At 43.7% G+C, this 14886-nt stretch overlaps 1 protein-coding gene across 1 annotated transcript in view; it reads right to left on the bottom strand.

Annotated features, from left to right (window-relative positions):
• Positions 1-8309: 8309 nt before the first annotated feature.
• Positions 8310-14886, bottom strand: part of TFCP2L1 (transcription factor CP2-like 1) — an 85462-nt gene continuing 78885 nt past the window's right edge. The window contains exons 14-15 of the mRNA XM_015419603.1: positions 10380-10431; positions 8310-8410 (exon numbers count right to left, since the gene is read on the bottom strand). Coding sequence (XP_015275089.1) covers positions 8373-8410; positions 10380-10431 — 90 coding nt within the window. The 3' untranslated portion in view covers positions 8310-8372. The remainder of the gene's footprint in view (positions 8411-10379; positions 10432-14886) is intronic.

Raw genomic sequence — 14886 nt, 5'->3', positions numbered from 1 at the left:
GGGCCGGCTCACTCACTAGGCAAAGTAGGCGTTCGCCTAGAGTGCACCAGCCCTTAGGGGCGCCAAACTGCACCCACCCCGCACCAAAAGCCCCCCCCTGCCTAAAGCTCTGCATTTCCACGGCCGGGTGACCCCGCCGCTGCCCACTACTTCTTTGGCTGGCTAACTTCTCCCTGCCTGCCCCCTCCGCTTCCCAGCGGAGCACTTCTCCTCCTCCTCTCCCTCGCGGCCAGGGACTGGCAGCTGCAGCAGGAGCAGCAGCAGCAGTAGGGCCGGGGGAGCGACGGCTTGTGAGCACCCCGCCGGTCAGCCTCTTCTCCAGGTGCCCTGATGAGGGGCGCCAAACTGCACTCGCCCCCCGCCAACAGCCCCCCTCCCGCTGGCTCTGACCGGGGGGGCACGGGGGGTGCCAGAAGGGATCCTCGCCTAGGGTGCAAAATAAGCTGGGGCTGGCCCTGCTCCACAGGATAGGAAAGTGGTAGGCATGCAGCTCTGCACCACCCTACCTGTGGCACTTTAAGTACTTTCTGCTTAAATGGAGGCCTACTTCTCACAACATGTTTAAATTACGGGCGGGAAGGTACCTGCTGGATATTACGAAAAACTTTTTTTACAGTAAGACTTGTTCAACAGTGGAATCAGCTGCCTCGGGTGGTGGTGAGCTTCCCCTCACTGGCAGTCTTTCAGCAGCGGATGGACAAACCACTTGTCAGGGATGTTCTATGCTGCACTGAGCAGGGGGTTAGACTAGATGGCCTGTATGGCCCCCTTCCAACTCTGTTATTCTATGAAAATCTTTGCAGAGCCTTGATTATGAGAAAAATATGCAGATGGGCGGTAGAGGAGTAAGGGTGAAGTCAAGCAAGAAGCACTTACATTTTGCCACAGTCTAATGTGGATGGATTTTATCATCCTTGTATTTCAAGACCACAAGTGTTTCTTATAAACAAGTTTATTTGCATCTTTTCAAGAACACAGATTCTAGACACAGTATTATTATTTTTCTTTTGTACAATAGTACAATGGCCAGTGCAAAATATGCAGGATTTTTTTTAAAAAAAAAATCATATATAAAAACAAAAGTCTGGCAGTATTACAATTCTTATACTTGGCCTCCCTTCCAGTCATCTCACTCACCCTTCATTTAATCATATTAATTTAAATAGTTGCATCAAAAGTCCCAGAGCCCTTTGAAAGACAATATCACCTACCCTAATCACATTAAAGAAATAAGGTATTTTTTAAAAAGTAGGGTGCAAAATTAACAGAAAAACAGAATACGTTTGAAATGCACAGTAAGTTAGGCACTGGTTTAAAGCTGATTTTCCTGAGACACAAGCAAGAATTTTGTTTTTGCTTGTTGAAGATTTCAGTCCTAATAAGCACCTTCTCCTAGACTTCAGCATGAGTTGAATGGAGTATTACCATGAAGACAAAATGGATCGACCTTTCTGTGTCTTAGAGCATGAAATGCCAACCCCCACCTCTAACTTCTTACCTTCCTTTTGAGGACCACAAAAATTGAAGTTCAGTAGTCAGGAATAGGTGTGTGCAGAGGGGGAAATCTTTTTTTCTGATTCAGGTGTAAAAGAGCCAGATTTATTCAGAATGCCCAAATATTCCATAATACCAGTATTGGCACTGTATTCAGATTTTGGAAATATTTGGTAATACTGAATATATTTGGCTACATTATACCCTATAGGGCCATTATACTCAATAGCAAATCTACTACGGTATATTCAGTGGGCGGGGGTGTGAGGTAAAGGCACCAAATTTGCAGTGCATCTGCTGGAGCCTCTCCCCAAAAGAACCCCAAAGTTTCAAAAACATTGGACCAGGGGGTCCAATTATATGGGCACCCAAATGTGGTGCCCCCATTCTCTATTGTTTCCAATGGGAAGAAATAGCAAGGCAATACAAGCCCAGCAGAATGTCCCAGAGAATCTCTGCAGCTGAAAGTGAAGTGTATGAGGGGACATGTTTGCAAAGCCAGTGTAATGTGCCCAGCAGAACCAGTGCCACTGTGGCAGTGCCAAAACCCAACAGGACTGAGGTCATATCTGAGAACTTCTGAAGGGGGACCATTTTTGCAAGGACAGCAGAACCAAATGCCAACCTACTGGTGTCCAGAAGCAGAACCCAGTGCCATTGTGGCAAATGCCAGGCCAGCTCAACAGGACTGATTTCAAGCACAGAATCCAAGCAAGGGGGGTGTTGCAGGGCAACAGAACCAGTGCAGTAGTGGCTGCCCAGCAGCAGAACCCAGTGCCTACCTACTAGTGCCAGCAGCAGCACCCTGTGGCATTGTGATAAATATCAGCTCAAGAGGATTGATGTCAAGCACAGAATCACAATCCAAGCAAAGGGGAGGAGGTTGTAGGACAGCAGAAATAGAGTAGTAGTGGCGCTATTGTGGCAAATGGCAGCTCAACATTACTGTGCTTCTGTGTATTCAGCTGGTCTTGGTTCAGGTGGCCTAGCAAAAGTGCCTTCCCACCCTGAACTTTTGAGTGTTCTGCTGGGCGTTTACTGCCCTTGTTCCTGCCAAAAAAAAAAAAATTAACACCCTGCTGGGATTCTCTGGTGTGACACTGGTTAGTTTTGTTGCTGCCACATTGGCACTGGATTCTGATGATGGGCATTAGTAAGTTGGCACTGGGTTCTGCTGCTGGACACTGGTAGGTGGGTTCTGCTGCTAGGCACTAGTACATTGCACTGGTTCTGCTGTCCTAGCAGTTCCTACTTCAGAGATTTTCAGATGTGAACTTAGTCCTTTTGGGTTTTGGCACTGCCAGTGGCACTGGTTCTGCTGCTGGCCTTGCAAATATGCCCCCACAAACACACTTCACTTTCTACTGCAGAGATTCTCTGGGACATTCTGCTGTTCTTATATTGCTTTGCTATTTCCCCCCCATTGGGAACAATAGAGGATGGTGGCACATAGAATTGGACCCCCTGGTCCAATTTTTTTTTTAACTTTGGGGTCCTTTTGGGGAGAGGCTCCAGTAGCTGCAGTGCAAATTTCGTGCCTCTATCTCAAACCCTTCTCCACAGCCCACTGAGTATACCCTGAGAGATTTGCCATTGACTATAATAGCCCCATAGGGTATAATGGTATAATGGAGCCTAATAATGGCTGAATGGAGCCGAATAGTATTCGGGAATCTCTGTTCAGCTACTGAATAGATGCTCTGGTAAATACTGAATGCACACCCCTAGTCAGGAAGTACAAATAACAGAACAGTTTTTTTCTGGCTTATTGCCACAGTGGGACTTAGAACATGTTGACTACAGCAGTTTTGTCTAATTTATTATTGAAAACCTACATTAATCTACCAATCAGTCATAAACTTCAATTTTAACAGTAAAAAAGTATAGTTTTCAGTGAGCATCTATACTTATGTGAAATGCAACCAATTCAAGCTATTACACATGTGTGGATATTCATACCCATTAGAACTAGTCAGGAGGTGCAACAATAGTTTCTTCATGTTAAGAGCCTGATAAAGCCAACAAGGTATATACCACCAACCCAGTCTAATGAGTACTGCTCCATGAGGACTGATGTATGACCAATGACAAATGACAGGCATGATCATGTTGGACAGCACCTCTTACCTGTTGGAGAAGGCAGTAGGATATAGCAGTTTCTTCCCCAAAAAGTGATCCACACCATTAAAGCTGACCATGCCAACCATCTGTTGACCATGGTCCCAATCCACTGACTGGCACTGCAATCACAGCCCCAGCTGCTATAAATAGGCACCCAGCCATGAGAACTACACATGCAGCATCCTTCGGCATGCACATTACTGTTCCACCAGGGAATCATTGCCCAGAGGCCAGCTTTTGTGCAGACTGAAGATCAAGCATCCTGCTCAAACATACAAGTGCTATGCATGTGACCATCGAGCTTATGCTGTTTTAAATGAAGAGGAACACATTTTAACCAGAAAAGAATTTACACCATTTAAAGTCAGGTCAGCTAGCACAATGGGAAAAGAAGGTACTTGCGCAAACAACTCTCTCCCGCAAAACAAAATAACCAACCCCCCATACATTTTGACAATATCATTATGAGAAAAAGCAAAGGAATACACATTTAGCTAACAGTATCACTATGAGAAGGCACTTGGAATCAAAGTATTTGAACACGTTTTTCCATAGAAGACTTTTGAGTACAGAATGTGACCAAGTCTTCTGAAGCTACATTCATTCATTACAAGGCTCAGACTGTAATGTGGGTGGGGGAAAAGTGCCCTACCATTGCAATGTGAAACCTTCTGCAACCATTAAAAACTGCTGGGTTGGAGCACAACTGAAGTCATTACTAGACAATACTCCCATAACTAAAAATCCTGAAGTGTTTACTAGTGAACATTTCACAAGTATGTTTCCTTGTCCAGTCATAATTTCCCCATCTATTTTAGTGAAGGCAACAGGAGTATATTAGTTTATTGGTTATTTTTAATCTTGCCAATATTCATAATCCTTGGAAAAAGTGAAAGCAATCTCCATAATTTTATTGTCTGCTTCAAAAAGCACATTTAATGATTCCCAAAATTATGGGACTGTTGTTTTGAAGGATTTAAAAACTTGTGTTTTGTACAGATGATTTAAGAATGTCAGCATCTTTCTTTGCTATTCTGTATAATATATTTGTTAATTTCCAAGAATAACATTGGTGAGACGCATGGGTATAACATTTTTCAAAAATGAACATGCAATGCCCCGTATATACTAGAGAAAATGGCACATATCTCATTAGCCATGAAATTTTAACATATAGTGTATACATTTAATTTCAGTGATGACTATTTCACAAAGGGATGAAAGGGAAGAGGCACTTGTCCAACTCTCCACATTTCCTTCTTTCTCCTTGCAGTACCAGGATCTTGAAAGCTACTATCATTGGAGGTAAATAACTATGGAGGAAGGGAAAAGGCTCCTCTCTATTCACAGCCCTGGTCAAAATACTAAGCTATGGACTAAATGTCCATCACCAAACCCATAACTTTCTGCCACAGAAGTAGACGAGCCAATTCATATATATGGCAGAAAGTAAATACCCTCTTGCCATGTTCACGTATTTATTTTCAGCGATATTAGTGGGAGTAACTGAGTTTGGGGAGTAAAGTAAACTAGCACACTTCCATTGAGGGTAGTGTAAAGTAGGTTGTGCAGGGAAACAAAATAGCACATTAGTTTTTTCCGAAAGAAATAAAACTTTCCAGCCAGGTATTGGGGATATCAAGAGGCAGGGTAGACAAAAACTCAAAAAAAGACTTTCCTTCTCTTTTCTTTTTTGCCACTAGAGAAGTTAAAAAAAAATAACAACTGAAAATTTTGGGAAACTACATACGTAATCTATTCTTTCACAATTATGAGCAAAGCAATTTGTAAGTATGGTTACAGCTAGTATGAAGATTCATAGGTAGTCATGATGGTTGTGCTGGTATTAAACCACTTTATCTAATAGCCAAAGACTGACCCTCCATAGCTTCTGCAAAACCAAGGGACCCCTTAGGTTTGCAGAAAAATCTTATTTAAAATTTGGGGTGAGACCCCAAAAAATAGTTCACGTGCTGATGATTCGCAAACTAAGCTGCTGGAATTTGGTCAGTATTTTGGATTGCTATGGCAGCCCCAGATGGTGCCTGGAAGGGGATGTGGCAGCCAATAAAAGAAAGAGAAGAGCAAGAAGAGCAAAAAGAGCAAGAAGAGGAAGAAGAGGAAGAGGAAGAGGAAGAGGAAGAAGAAGAAGAAGAAGAAGAAGAAGAAGAAGAAGAAGAAGAAGAAGAAGAAGAAGAAGAAGAAGAAGAGGAGGAGGAGGAGGAGGGGGGGGAGGAGGAGGAAAAGGAGGAGATTGGATTTATACCCCGCCCTTCACTACCCAAATGTGTCTCAGAGCAGCTTACAATCTCCTTTCCATTCCCCTCCCCACAACAGACACCCTGTGAGGTAGGTGGGGCTGAGAGAGCTCTGACAGAAATTGCTCTTTTTCAAGAACAGCTCTTATCAGAACTATGGCTTGCCCAAGGTCATCCAGCCAGGTGTGAGTGGAGGAGTGGGGAATTGAGCCCACTTCTCCCAGATTAGAGTCCGCGCACTTAACCACTACACCAAACTGGCTCTCAATCAGTACAGAGAGGAGGCAGTAATGAGGGGAGAAGCCAGTTTTTCATGAAGACCTGTGGACCCCTGCTCCTATTTTATCTAGTTTCTATAACTATCAGCACTCTTTTGACTTGGGCTGTGATCACACTGGCAGCTTGGTGACCCGAGCCGAGCCGACAGTAACAGCATCAACAACTAACTGGGATATATCAGCCACACAGTACACCCTGCTGTGGGTTACCCACTCCGTGGTAAAGCCTCCACATTATTGTGGCGCCTCAGCCACGGAGCAAACTGCATAAAAAATCCAACCACCATGTGTGTGCATAGTGCGCATGCACGCGCATGCGCACACAGGCAAGTCTTTTTCAAAAAACACCTGCATTGCAGCAGAATGGATCTGCAGGTTCACACTGCCAAATGCGTTCTGCGCGTGCTCCCCCGTGTTCAGACATCCGGCCATGCGCAATGTATGCAGGGGGAAACAAAAACACCACTTTGGAGGTGGTGGCTTTTTAACCCGGCTCCAAGTCATCCTCTGACAGGGTGAGTACGCCCGGGGAACGCCTGACAGATGTGGCTGTGTGATCCTGCCCGTTTAATCCATCTGTAAATTGTGCCTATATCGGGCCAAACTGCCAGTCTGGACACAACCTTGGTGTGGTTGAGTACTTTTAAATGCAGCAGAATACAGAAACTCTTCAGATATTTGATGCTGGAGTGCAGCCTGGGAAACTACCAAGCAAGCTGCTCCTGAAATAGGACAAGGTCCTTGAGTTACAGTATCCAACTCCTATAGCTTCTTTCTTGCCCCACATTCTTCTGTATCAAGTGAAAAAAACTGATGAATGCTTGGGGGAAAATACATATATACGATCAAGGAACAAACTTACATGTGAAACACTTGAAACTACTTTTAATTTCTCCAAACTTCCCATTTATTGAAGCCCTTGAAGTTTTCAAGTGAAAATTCCTGAATGAGACCCATATCGTGTTAAGACACCAATTGAACACATATATTTTAAAGAGTATACTATTTTCTGAAATGGACTGGAATATAGATTTTTAAAAACTGGGTTCAGGCTAGCTAATTTTCTCTATGGTCACTGTGACACTTCTATGTATGTTTATCTAGATACATGTCCAATTGATGTCAATATGGGCTCTCTACCAATTAAGTGGGCCTAGGATAGGACTGCAGCCCTGCTGTATATAGTGATAATATAAGTAATATTCAAATGTATTGGCTCTTAAATTCATTATAGGAATGTATATTTTTCCGAGTACCTTGTGTAAAAATTGAGTTTTCCCCCTGCTGAGATGGCATATGCCATTTAAGACCAGATAATTAATCTTCCTTTTTATTTTCTATAGTGTTGAGTCCCAAAATGTTGACTTTGACTTTATCTTTCAGTCTCTGTTTTACCACTTTGCAAGAACTCAGATATAGTTCAGTGCCTTAGGATGCAGCAGCTTGCAGCTCCATTTCTAAAAAAAGGATTTATTTGCAATACTTCAAAAACTAAGGCATTTATCTTCTTAAATTTCATCACTATATTGAACCATAGTAATTTACGTGCTAAGTTATACGTGATACACTTCATGTTCTTAGCATAGTACGGTAGGTTTGACAAGAAAATCAGCATTGCATATATTTGAACTGTTCTGAAAATTTCAGTTTCTTCAAGAGATAAATGCCCCTCTCCAAAGTTTGCACACTTTTTGTACACTCATACCAGGAATTTCAAGGACAGTATTTCAAGGACAGTACTTTTGCTCTAAGGAAAAGAACAAAATATAGTAATATAAACTAACTGCAGACATCCATGGCCAACTGCTGATTGTACTCAGGAAGAGAAGGGAATATCTAAGGGGCCTAAATGAAACTGTATCAGCATCCATGATGATGGTTTCCAGTCTTTGATTCCAGACTCTGGTGGCTTGGAAGAAGTGCTTTTTGGGTTTTTATGCATTAAGATTCCCTTAACAAGGCATATGTTTCTGAATACGGAACCAAAAATTTCATGGTACCACTAAAAAGTAGAAAATTGGTCACAATTTCTGAAGCTATTTGCCCATTCCCAAATACTCTGAAATTTATGAAGCTTTATTTTTCTTGTTACGGCAGTCAGTTAACAGGAGTACTTTATCCAAATGAGTTTGCCATCTTTCAAGTCTTGGTTGCAATGGTCTGGGTTATTGGCATCATAGTGTAAAGCTGCTGAAAGTCCCAACAGACAGCGAGAAGGTGGTCATTTCAGAATGATATGGTAGCCATCATTACTTTCAGCTGTAGAAGAAGGTGGAAAAAAACACTTTGTCAGTGTTCTACGGGATTCTTTTCCTTTTAATGAACTAACATTCTATCATTCTGTACTGTCATCAGATGTAGACTGCACAATAAAGATTATATAAAATTGTTCCCTATTTATTGAATGAGCACCTTGCACGGCTTGCTGGAAGATACAATCAGTTTTAGAGAAAATATGGAACATAATATAATGGTAAATTTTAAAAAAAGAAGGTGAAAGACTAGATTTTCAACTAATAGAAACTGTTAAATATACATTCATACTGTCAGAGGCAAAGATCTTTCCACCATCTGTAAAAGAACTGAATACACTGGAATGAAATTTACTTGAAGAACTTAACACATTCAGATAAAATCTTAAGTGTGGGATAATCAATTGAATGGCAGCCTGAGAATGTTTTCTTTAAGGGGAAGAATAAGGTGCCTGCCACTGCCATCTTTTGCCCACCCGCCCCCTCGAATGAAACACAAGTTATGGGTTAAATTGGGGATTTTATTTACACATAAGCTGATCTGCACCATTTCATACCATTTAAGCATAGGTTGCATTGTGCCTGCAAACAACGCTTCTTAACTGGGCAAACCCACCCCGCCTGAGAGCCAGGTCTGGAATCTTTCCAGCCCCTACTTGTCATGGCCCGCACTCTAAGTACATAGAGGTGATCGAGGAGCACAATCCCACCCATGACTGCTAAGCCTTAAGGCACGTCATATGCTCCCCCAACCCTGAGGAGGCCCCACCTGAGTATCCCGGGCTGCCAAGCCACTGGGTACCCAGTTTGAGGAAACAACCCCCCCCCCATTGCTGGTATCTCGGAGTGCTTGCCAGCTTGAATAACCCCATTCAACCTGTGCTTTCCCACTTTCCCAGAAAGGGCCTAACCAGGTTACCAGGCCTATTTATGCCGCATCCCCCAGACCATGGGGAGCAGGTGAAAAAAGGTGCCACCTCAGAGCAAATTGGAGTGAGATACAAAAATTCCTCTCAGCCCCACAACCAGTGACTGGCTAATCCCACATGGTCTTAAACAGAAGGGAGGGCGAGTGGGGCGCTCGTTCTTGGCTGGAATGGTCAGGGGAAGGCTGCTGCTGGCAGACCTGGCCGGCCACCCAGCCCTGATAGGTCAACGCTCCTACGCTGGACCCTAATAGGCTCCCCCCACCCACCCTCGTGATTCCACCTGAGGATGGGGGGAGGGCAAAAGCCGGTGCCTGCTCATGGGCCAGCACCAGTCATCTCTTCCCATAAAACTGCTCTAAATAAACTTTGTGGGCAGGCTGGCTTTGTGCCATTGCATTTTTTTTCATGGGGCCTTTTGCATGTCCCCTTCCACTCATGCAGACTAATGCCTTAATCTAGCTAGAAACCATATGTGTGCAAAAGCAGGTTTTTTGCGCGCGCACACATCTCAGTGAAAAAACATTTGCACAAAGGAGTGTTGTGCACACTGTTTCTCTTCCCAGTTTAGTTGCTGAGCTTGCAAGCCTATTGAGCTTCCTTCAAAAAAGCAGTAAGGATACATCTCAGGTCTTCAGATGGAAAACAAAATTTAGTCCCTTCCTCTCCTTTTCCTTTTGCAAAACATCTGGTTGTGCATGATCATTGCTTTTTGAAAAGGGTGCCATGGCACCATTGGCACCATCTGGCTACTGTGAGTGCACACGACTGGAATGAGGCTCTGATGTTGGACCCAGAACATCAACGAGAAGCCCACTTATCCACTTTTAGAAGTTTCTGCCATTCCATTTGAAACCCATAAAGCTCATCATGTCAGTCAATATTCTACTTCTAACCTATTGGACTACCCAGTATTCTACTCTGATGCACCCTGTTTGTGTAGTAGTAATTTTATGCCTGCCAGTTTTCAGTCACTTCACTGTAACCCTTATTCCAGGTGAAAGTAGTTCTAAAACTGATATATATACGTGTGTGCGTGTGTGTATATACCTTTTAACGTTGAGATGACAAAACATGATTCATCTTGGAAGTTTTGTACCATCTGGATGAAAAACAAAGATAAGATATTTTTAAAACTAGGCATTTTCCTCAAGATACCAATCCTGGACATGTCCTACTTAAGCTTCACAGAACAAGATAGTCATATTGGTACAGAGAGATCAGTTATAGAGAGACCTATCCAAAAGAAGGGCCCCCATTCTAGCTTGAGATAAGGATTCATTATTTCACAACCACAAGATGATTCCCAGAGTAATTCTTGCAGAAATGTCCATGTATCTTCCGTATTCTGTGTGGTAATGCTGTATCCCCAGAAACCGTAAGGTCAATGGAATCATCTACAAAGAACCCGTTTTGGGAAGCAGGCAAAATTTTACACATGAGCATTTATATTTACAAACATTCTTCCTTGACCCAGCAAGAGATAAAATTCTTATCTTGGGTCCAGGAATACAGAGAGATAAACATTCCAAACAATGGTCTCATTTCTAACACTGTTCAAAAAGGACATCTGTGGTGGAGGCGGTTTTTACACATGAGCATTTATATTTACAAACATTCTTCCTTGACCCAGCAAGAGATAAAATTCTTATCTTGGGTCCAGGAATACAGAGAGATAAACATTCCAAACAATGGTCTCATTTCTAACACTGTTCAAAAAGGACATCTGTGGTGGAGGCGGTATATGTCCAAGTTTGTTGGACATAAAAGAGAAAGCTGTGAATTCCACTGAAGAAATAGGGTGAAAATGATTACATGTCAGTGAAGCTAGTATTTCACCATCCTTCCTTGCTGCACCACATTTGGTCAACCATAACTTGTGCTAGATGATTCACAGAAAATAATTCCTTCCATTCACTTTTTTTTTCCAGCCAAGCTTCCTTCCACATATCAGTGGAATATCACATATCTCCTATTGGTTACATTAGGATCCTAGCCCAGGGCGAAGCTTAACATGGCATCTCAATGGCACAGTTCACAAGGCAGTTATATACATCTCAATACATAACAAATCCCTCCCCCCTAAGCAAAAACACTATGTACAATCATAATCGCTTAGGTACATTGGCGCTCTGCGCGATCTCTGAGACCTGCGTAGTTGTACAGGTTCAGGGCACCTTCCATTCTGGGGAGTATTGTACGACTCTGGGACCTCAGAGTCAGGAGCACTTCCATCACTAGCAATGGGTCTTTGAGTAGGGGTCTGCCCTGGCTCGCGGACAGTACTGGGGCCCTCGGGCACATCAGAACTCACCTCCGGAAGAGGTTGTGGAAGGTCCTCGGAATCAGGTAGCTCGGCAGGATACGAGGTGGGGCGGCCAGTTGCCCACCGCTGCCTTAGCTGGTCCACATGTCGCCTCCATTTGCGCCCGTCCGCAAGCTGGACTACATACATGCGGGAACCCACTACTTCCGTCACTGTGGCTGGAAGCCACGAATGTCCCCCTGCATAGTTCTTAGCGAACACCGTATCTCCGCACTCGAATGTGCGGACCTTAGTGGGGACTCCTTGCTGTTGGAGCCTCAAGTCGTTGAGGTCTGGATGCAGCCTATCCAGCAACGACGCTAGGCGTCGCCCCATCAATAGTTCGGCCGGGCTGCGGCCTGTGGCAGAGCACGGCGTTACGTGTTGCCGAAGGAGGAATGACGCTAGTTTCACTCCCCAATCCCCGGATGTTAGCTCGGCGAGCGCCTCTTTGGTCGTGCGGACCATTCGCTCTGCCTGCCCGTTCGATGCTGGGTGGATCGGGGCAGACGTAATTTGCCTGATGCCATTATTAGCTAGGAATTGGGCAAACTCCTGGGACACAAATTGAGCGCCGTTATCGCTCACCAGGACATCAGGCAACCCATGCGTGGCAATTAAGCGGCGCAACACATTAATAACAGCAGTGGAAGTGGTGGTAGACATCGGCGCCACTTCCAACCATTTCGAATATGCATCCACAACAATCAAAAACATTTGACCATGTACTGGGCCCGCCAAATCAATGTGCAGCCTCGACCAAGGCTTTCCCGCCGATTCCCATTTCTGTGGGGAGGCGGTTGGCGGTTCGGGTCTTGCCTGCTGGCAAGGCGTGCACCCCCGTACCCACTCTTCAATGTTATATACATCTCAATACATAACAGCGGTATATCTCCAAGTTTGTTGGACATAAAGGAGAAAGCTGTCAATTCCACTGAAGAAATAGGGTGAAAATGTATATGTCCAAGTTTGTTGGACATAAAAGAGAAAGCTGTGAATTCCACTGAAGAAATAGGGTGAAAATGATTACATGTCAGTGAAGCTAGTATTTCACCATCCTTCCTTGCTGCCCCACATTTGGTCAACCTTAACTTGTGCTAGATGATTCACAGAAAATAATTCCTTCCATTCACTTTTTTTTTCCAGCCAAGCTTCCTTCCACATATCAGTGGAATATCACATATCTGGTAAAACTGAGGGCAAATGGTGCCCCCCCCCCAACATCATATGTCTAACGATGCATGAAGAACATCCATTTGGTGCCTTTTGTTTGCTTCACTTTTGCTGCCCTGCCACTTCAACACAAAAACAAAGCAATCGTTGTTGTTAATAAGTAACCTAAGTATTTAATGAAGCACACCCTACCCTGCGCCAAAGCTGGGCAAGGCAATTCTCTTTTCAGAGACTGCTTTAAAGCACTTCATGACTATTCAAAATGTTAAAAGGTTCGGAACCACCCAAGTGAGACGGCAAGGAGGCTTTCAGAATAAAAATCACAGGCCTCGTCTGTAACTGGCTGGGAGTCCTTCTCTCTGCTTTGCCAGCTTTAACTATGTTCCTCAGAGGTCATATGTAATGAGGCTTCTTAAGTGATTCCAGTGCATGCAACCACAGGACAATTAGAAAAGACTGCTTGCTTTTCGTGGCAAATATCCTCATATAGGAAAATAAATCAGACATTTATGGAAATGGATAGAAGGAAGGAAGATTATTGTACCCATTTATCTAGTACCAAATGTTGTCTCTAATAAACTACATGGACTATGGACTACCAGATGTACCCCCAAAATACAGTTTGCCCAGTTATTTCAGGATTTATATATACAAGTTCAGTCTCATAAAAGGTGGTTTCTTGGCCACAATCCAGTGGACAAGTAAGCATGTTAAACACCTTGGCTTCAATGTAGTTTAAAGATTCTTGACTCCATGTTAGATTATAGCATGTGGTAGCTGTGGTCCAAAAGCACGTTAGATATTACATGGCTTTTGTGTTTGGCTTTTGCACTGGACCGAGATGACTGCTTGCAAGCAGCCAGAATATTGTTACCAAGGATAGCTTCTGTGCCATACATACTGCCATGACATACTTTGGTCCCATTATACATAATCCATCCCAGATTTTATGGAGGGGGGTGGGCATGGTTTCAGTACAAAAAAAGTATGAAGATGTAGAGGCAGGGGTCATTTCCTGCAGGAGCGCACAGGAGCAGAGCTCCGACAGTAAAGAGCCCAGGAGGAGGGCACATGCAACAAGCCCCACCCCCTGCTCCCAGCAGCCCTCAGTCAGAGCAAGAAGCAGCCAGGTAAGTTGCAGAGTCCCCCCCAGCCCCCCAGTCCAAAACAGTCCAGTAGCACCTTTAAGACCAAGTTTTATTCAGGTACAAGCTCTCCCTCCTCTGCGAGGGCAGATCTGCGCGTTCCCCCCACCCCCCAATAGCTAGCAATCCAAAAAAGTCCAGTGGAGCCTGAGTGGTGGGTGTTGCCTTCTGGCACACTTCCGGTGATGTCAGGGGGTGTGGCATATGCAAAGAAGTTATGCTAATGAGTTATGCTAATGAGCTCCTGCACCTCTTTTTCTACGAAATGACCCCTATGTATAGATACACACTTATAGTTAAGAAATTAGGGTTAGGGAAGCACTTTCAAGAGGGGAAAGGGGGAGCTCCTATTCATATACTGCTACTCAAGGTGCCAATGTATCCTTCCCCCTCTACCCTATGACAAAATTAACATAAGATTCAGCAAAGCTGCAACTTTTGTAACTGATGTAGAAAACTTAAATGAATGCGAATTTGCATGGTTTGTGAAATTTATTTCTGCAACTAATTTCAAGCTCTAATAATGCAGTAATGGTTATAACTGAGAATATACTAAACTTCTAGGGGAATCTAAACTGACATTTCAGTGGATACTATGACACTTTACTATGACGCATTAGGATTCCTGGTTACAGCTACTCCCAATACTTTAATTTCCTTTCCATATTTGGAATGTTTATGCAAGAAACTAAAAATTGTAAGGCAAAATTCTGAAGGGAAGATGGGGAGGGGGGGGGGATTAACAACAACAACAAAAAGGCCTAAAGACAGAGGTGGCAGGAACTGTTCGTGGTGCTGAAACCTCACCTTTTGACCATTCAGAATTACGCTCAGCTAAATCCTCTTTACTTAAACACAGCGTGAGCTGTAAGAGAAGCAAAGTACGAGCTAGGGAGACCAATATATTTTCCTTGATAGACTGTAAATCATTAGG

The sequence above is a fragment of the Gekko japonicus genome, unplaced genomic scaffold, assembly GCF_001447785.1.
Source record: "Gekko japonicus isolate JY-2015 unplaced genomic scaffold, Gekko_japonicus_V1.1 scaffold1037, whole genome shotgun sequence".
Classification (NCBI taxonomy): domain Eukaryota; kingdom Metazoa; phylum Chordata; class Lepidosauria; order Squamata; family Gekkonidae; genus Gekko; species Gekko japonicus.
The sequence above is the reverse complement of the archived record's forward strand: the minus strand, read 5'-3'. Positions and strand labels throughout refer to the sequence as shown.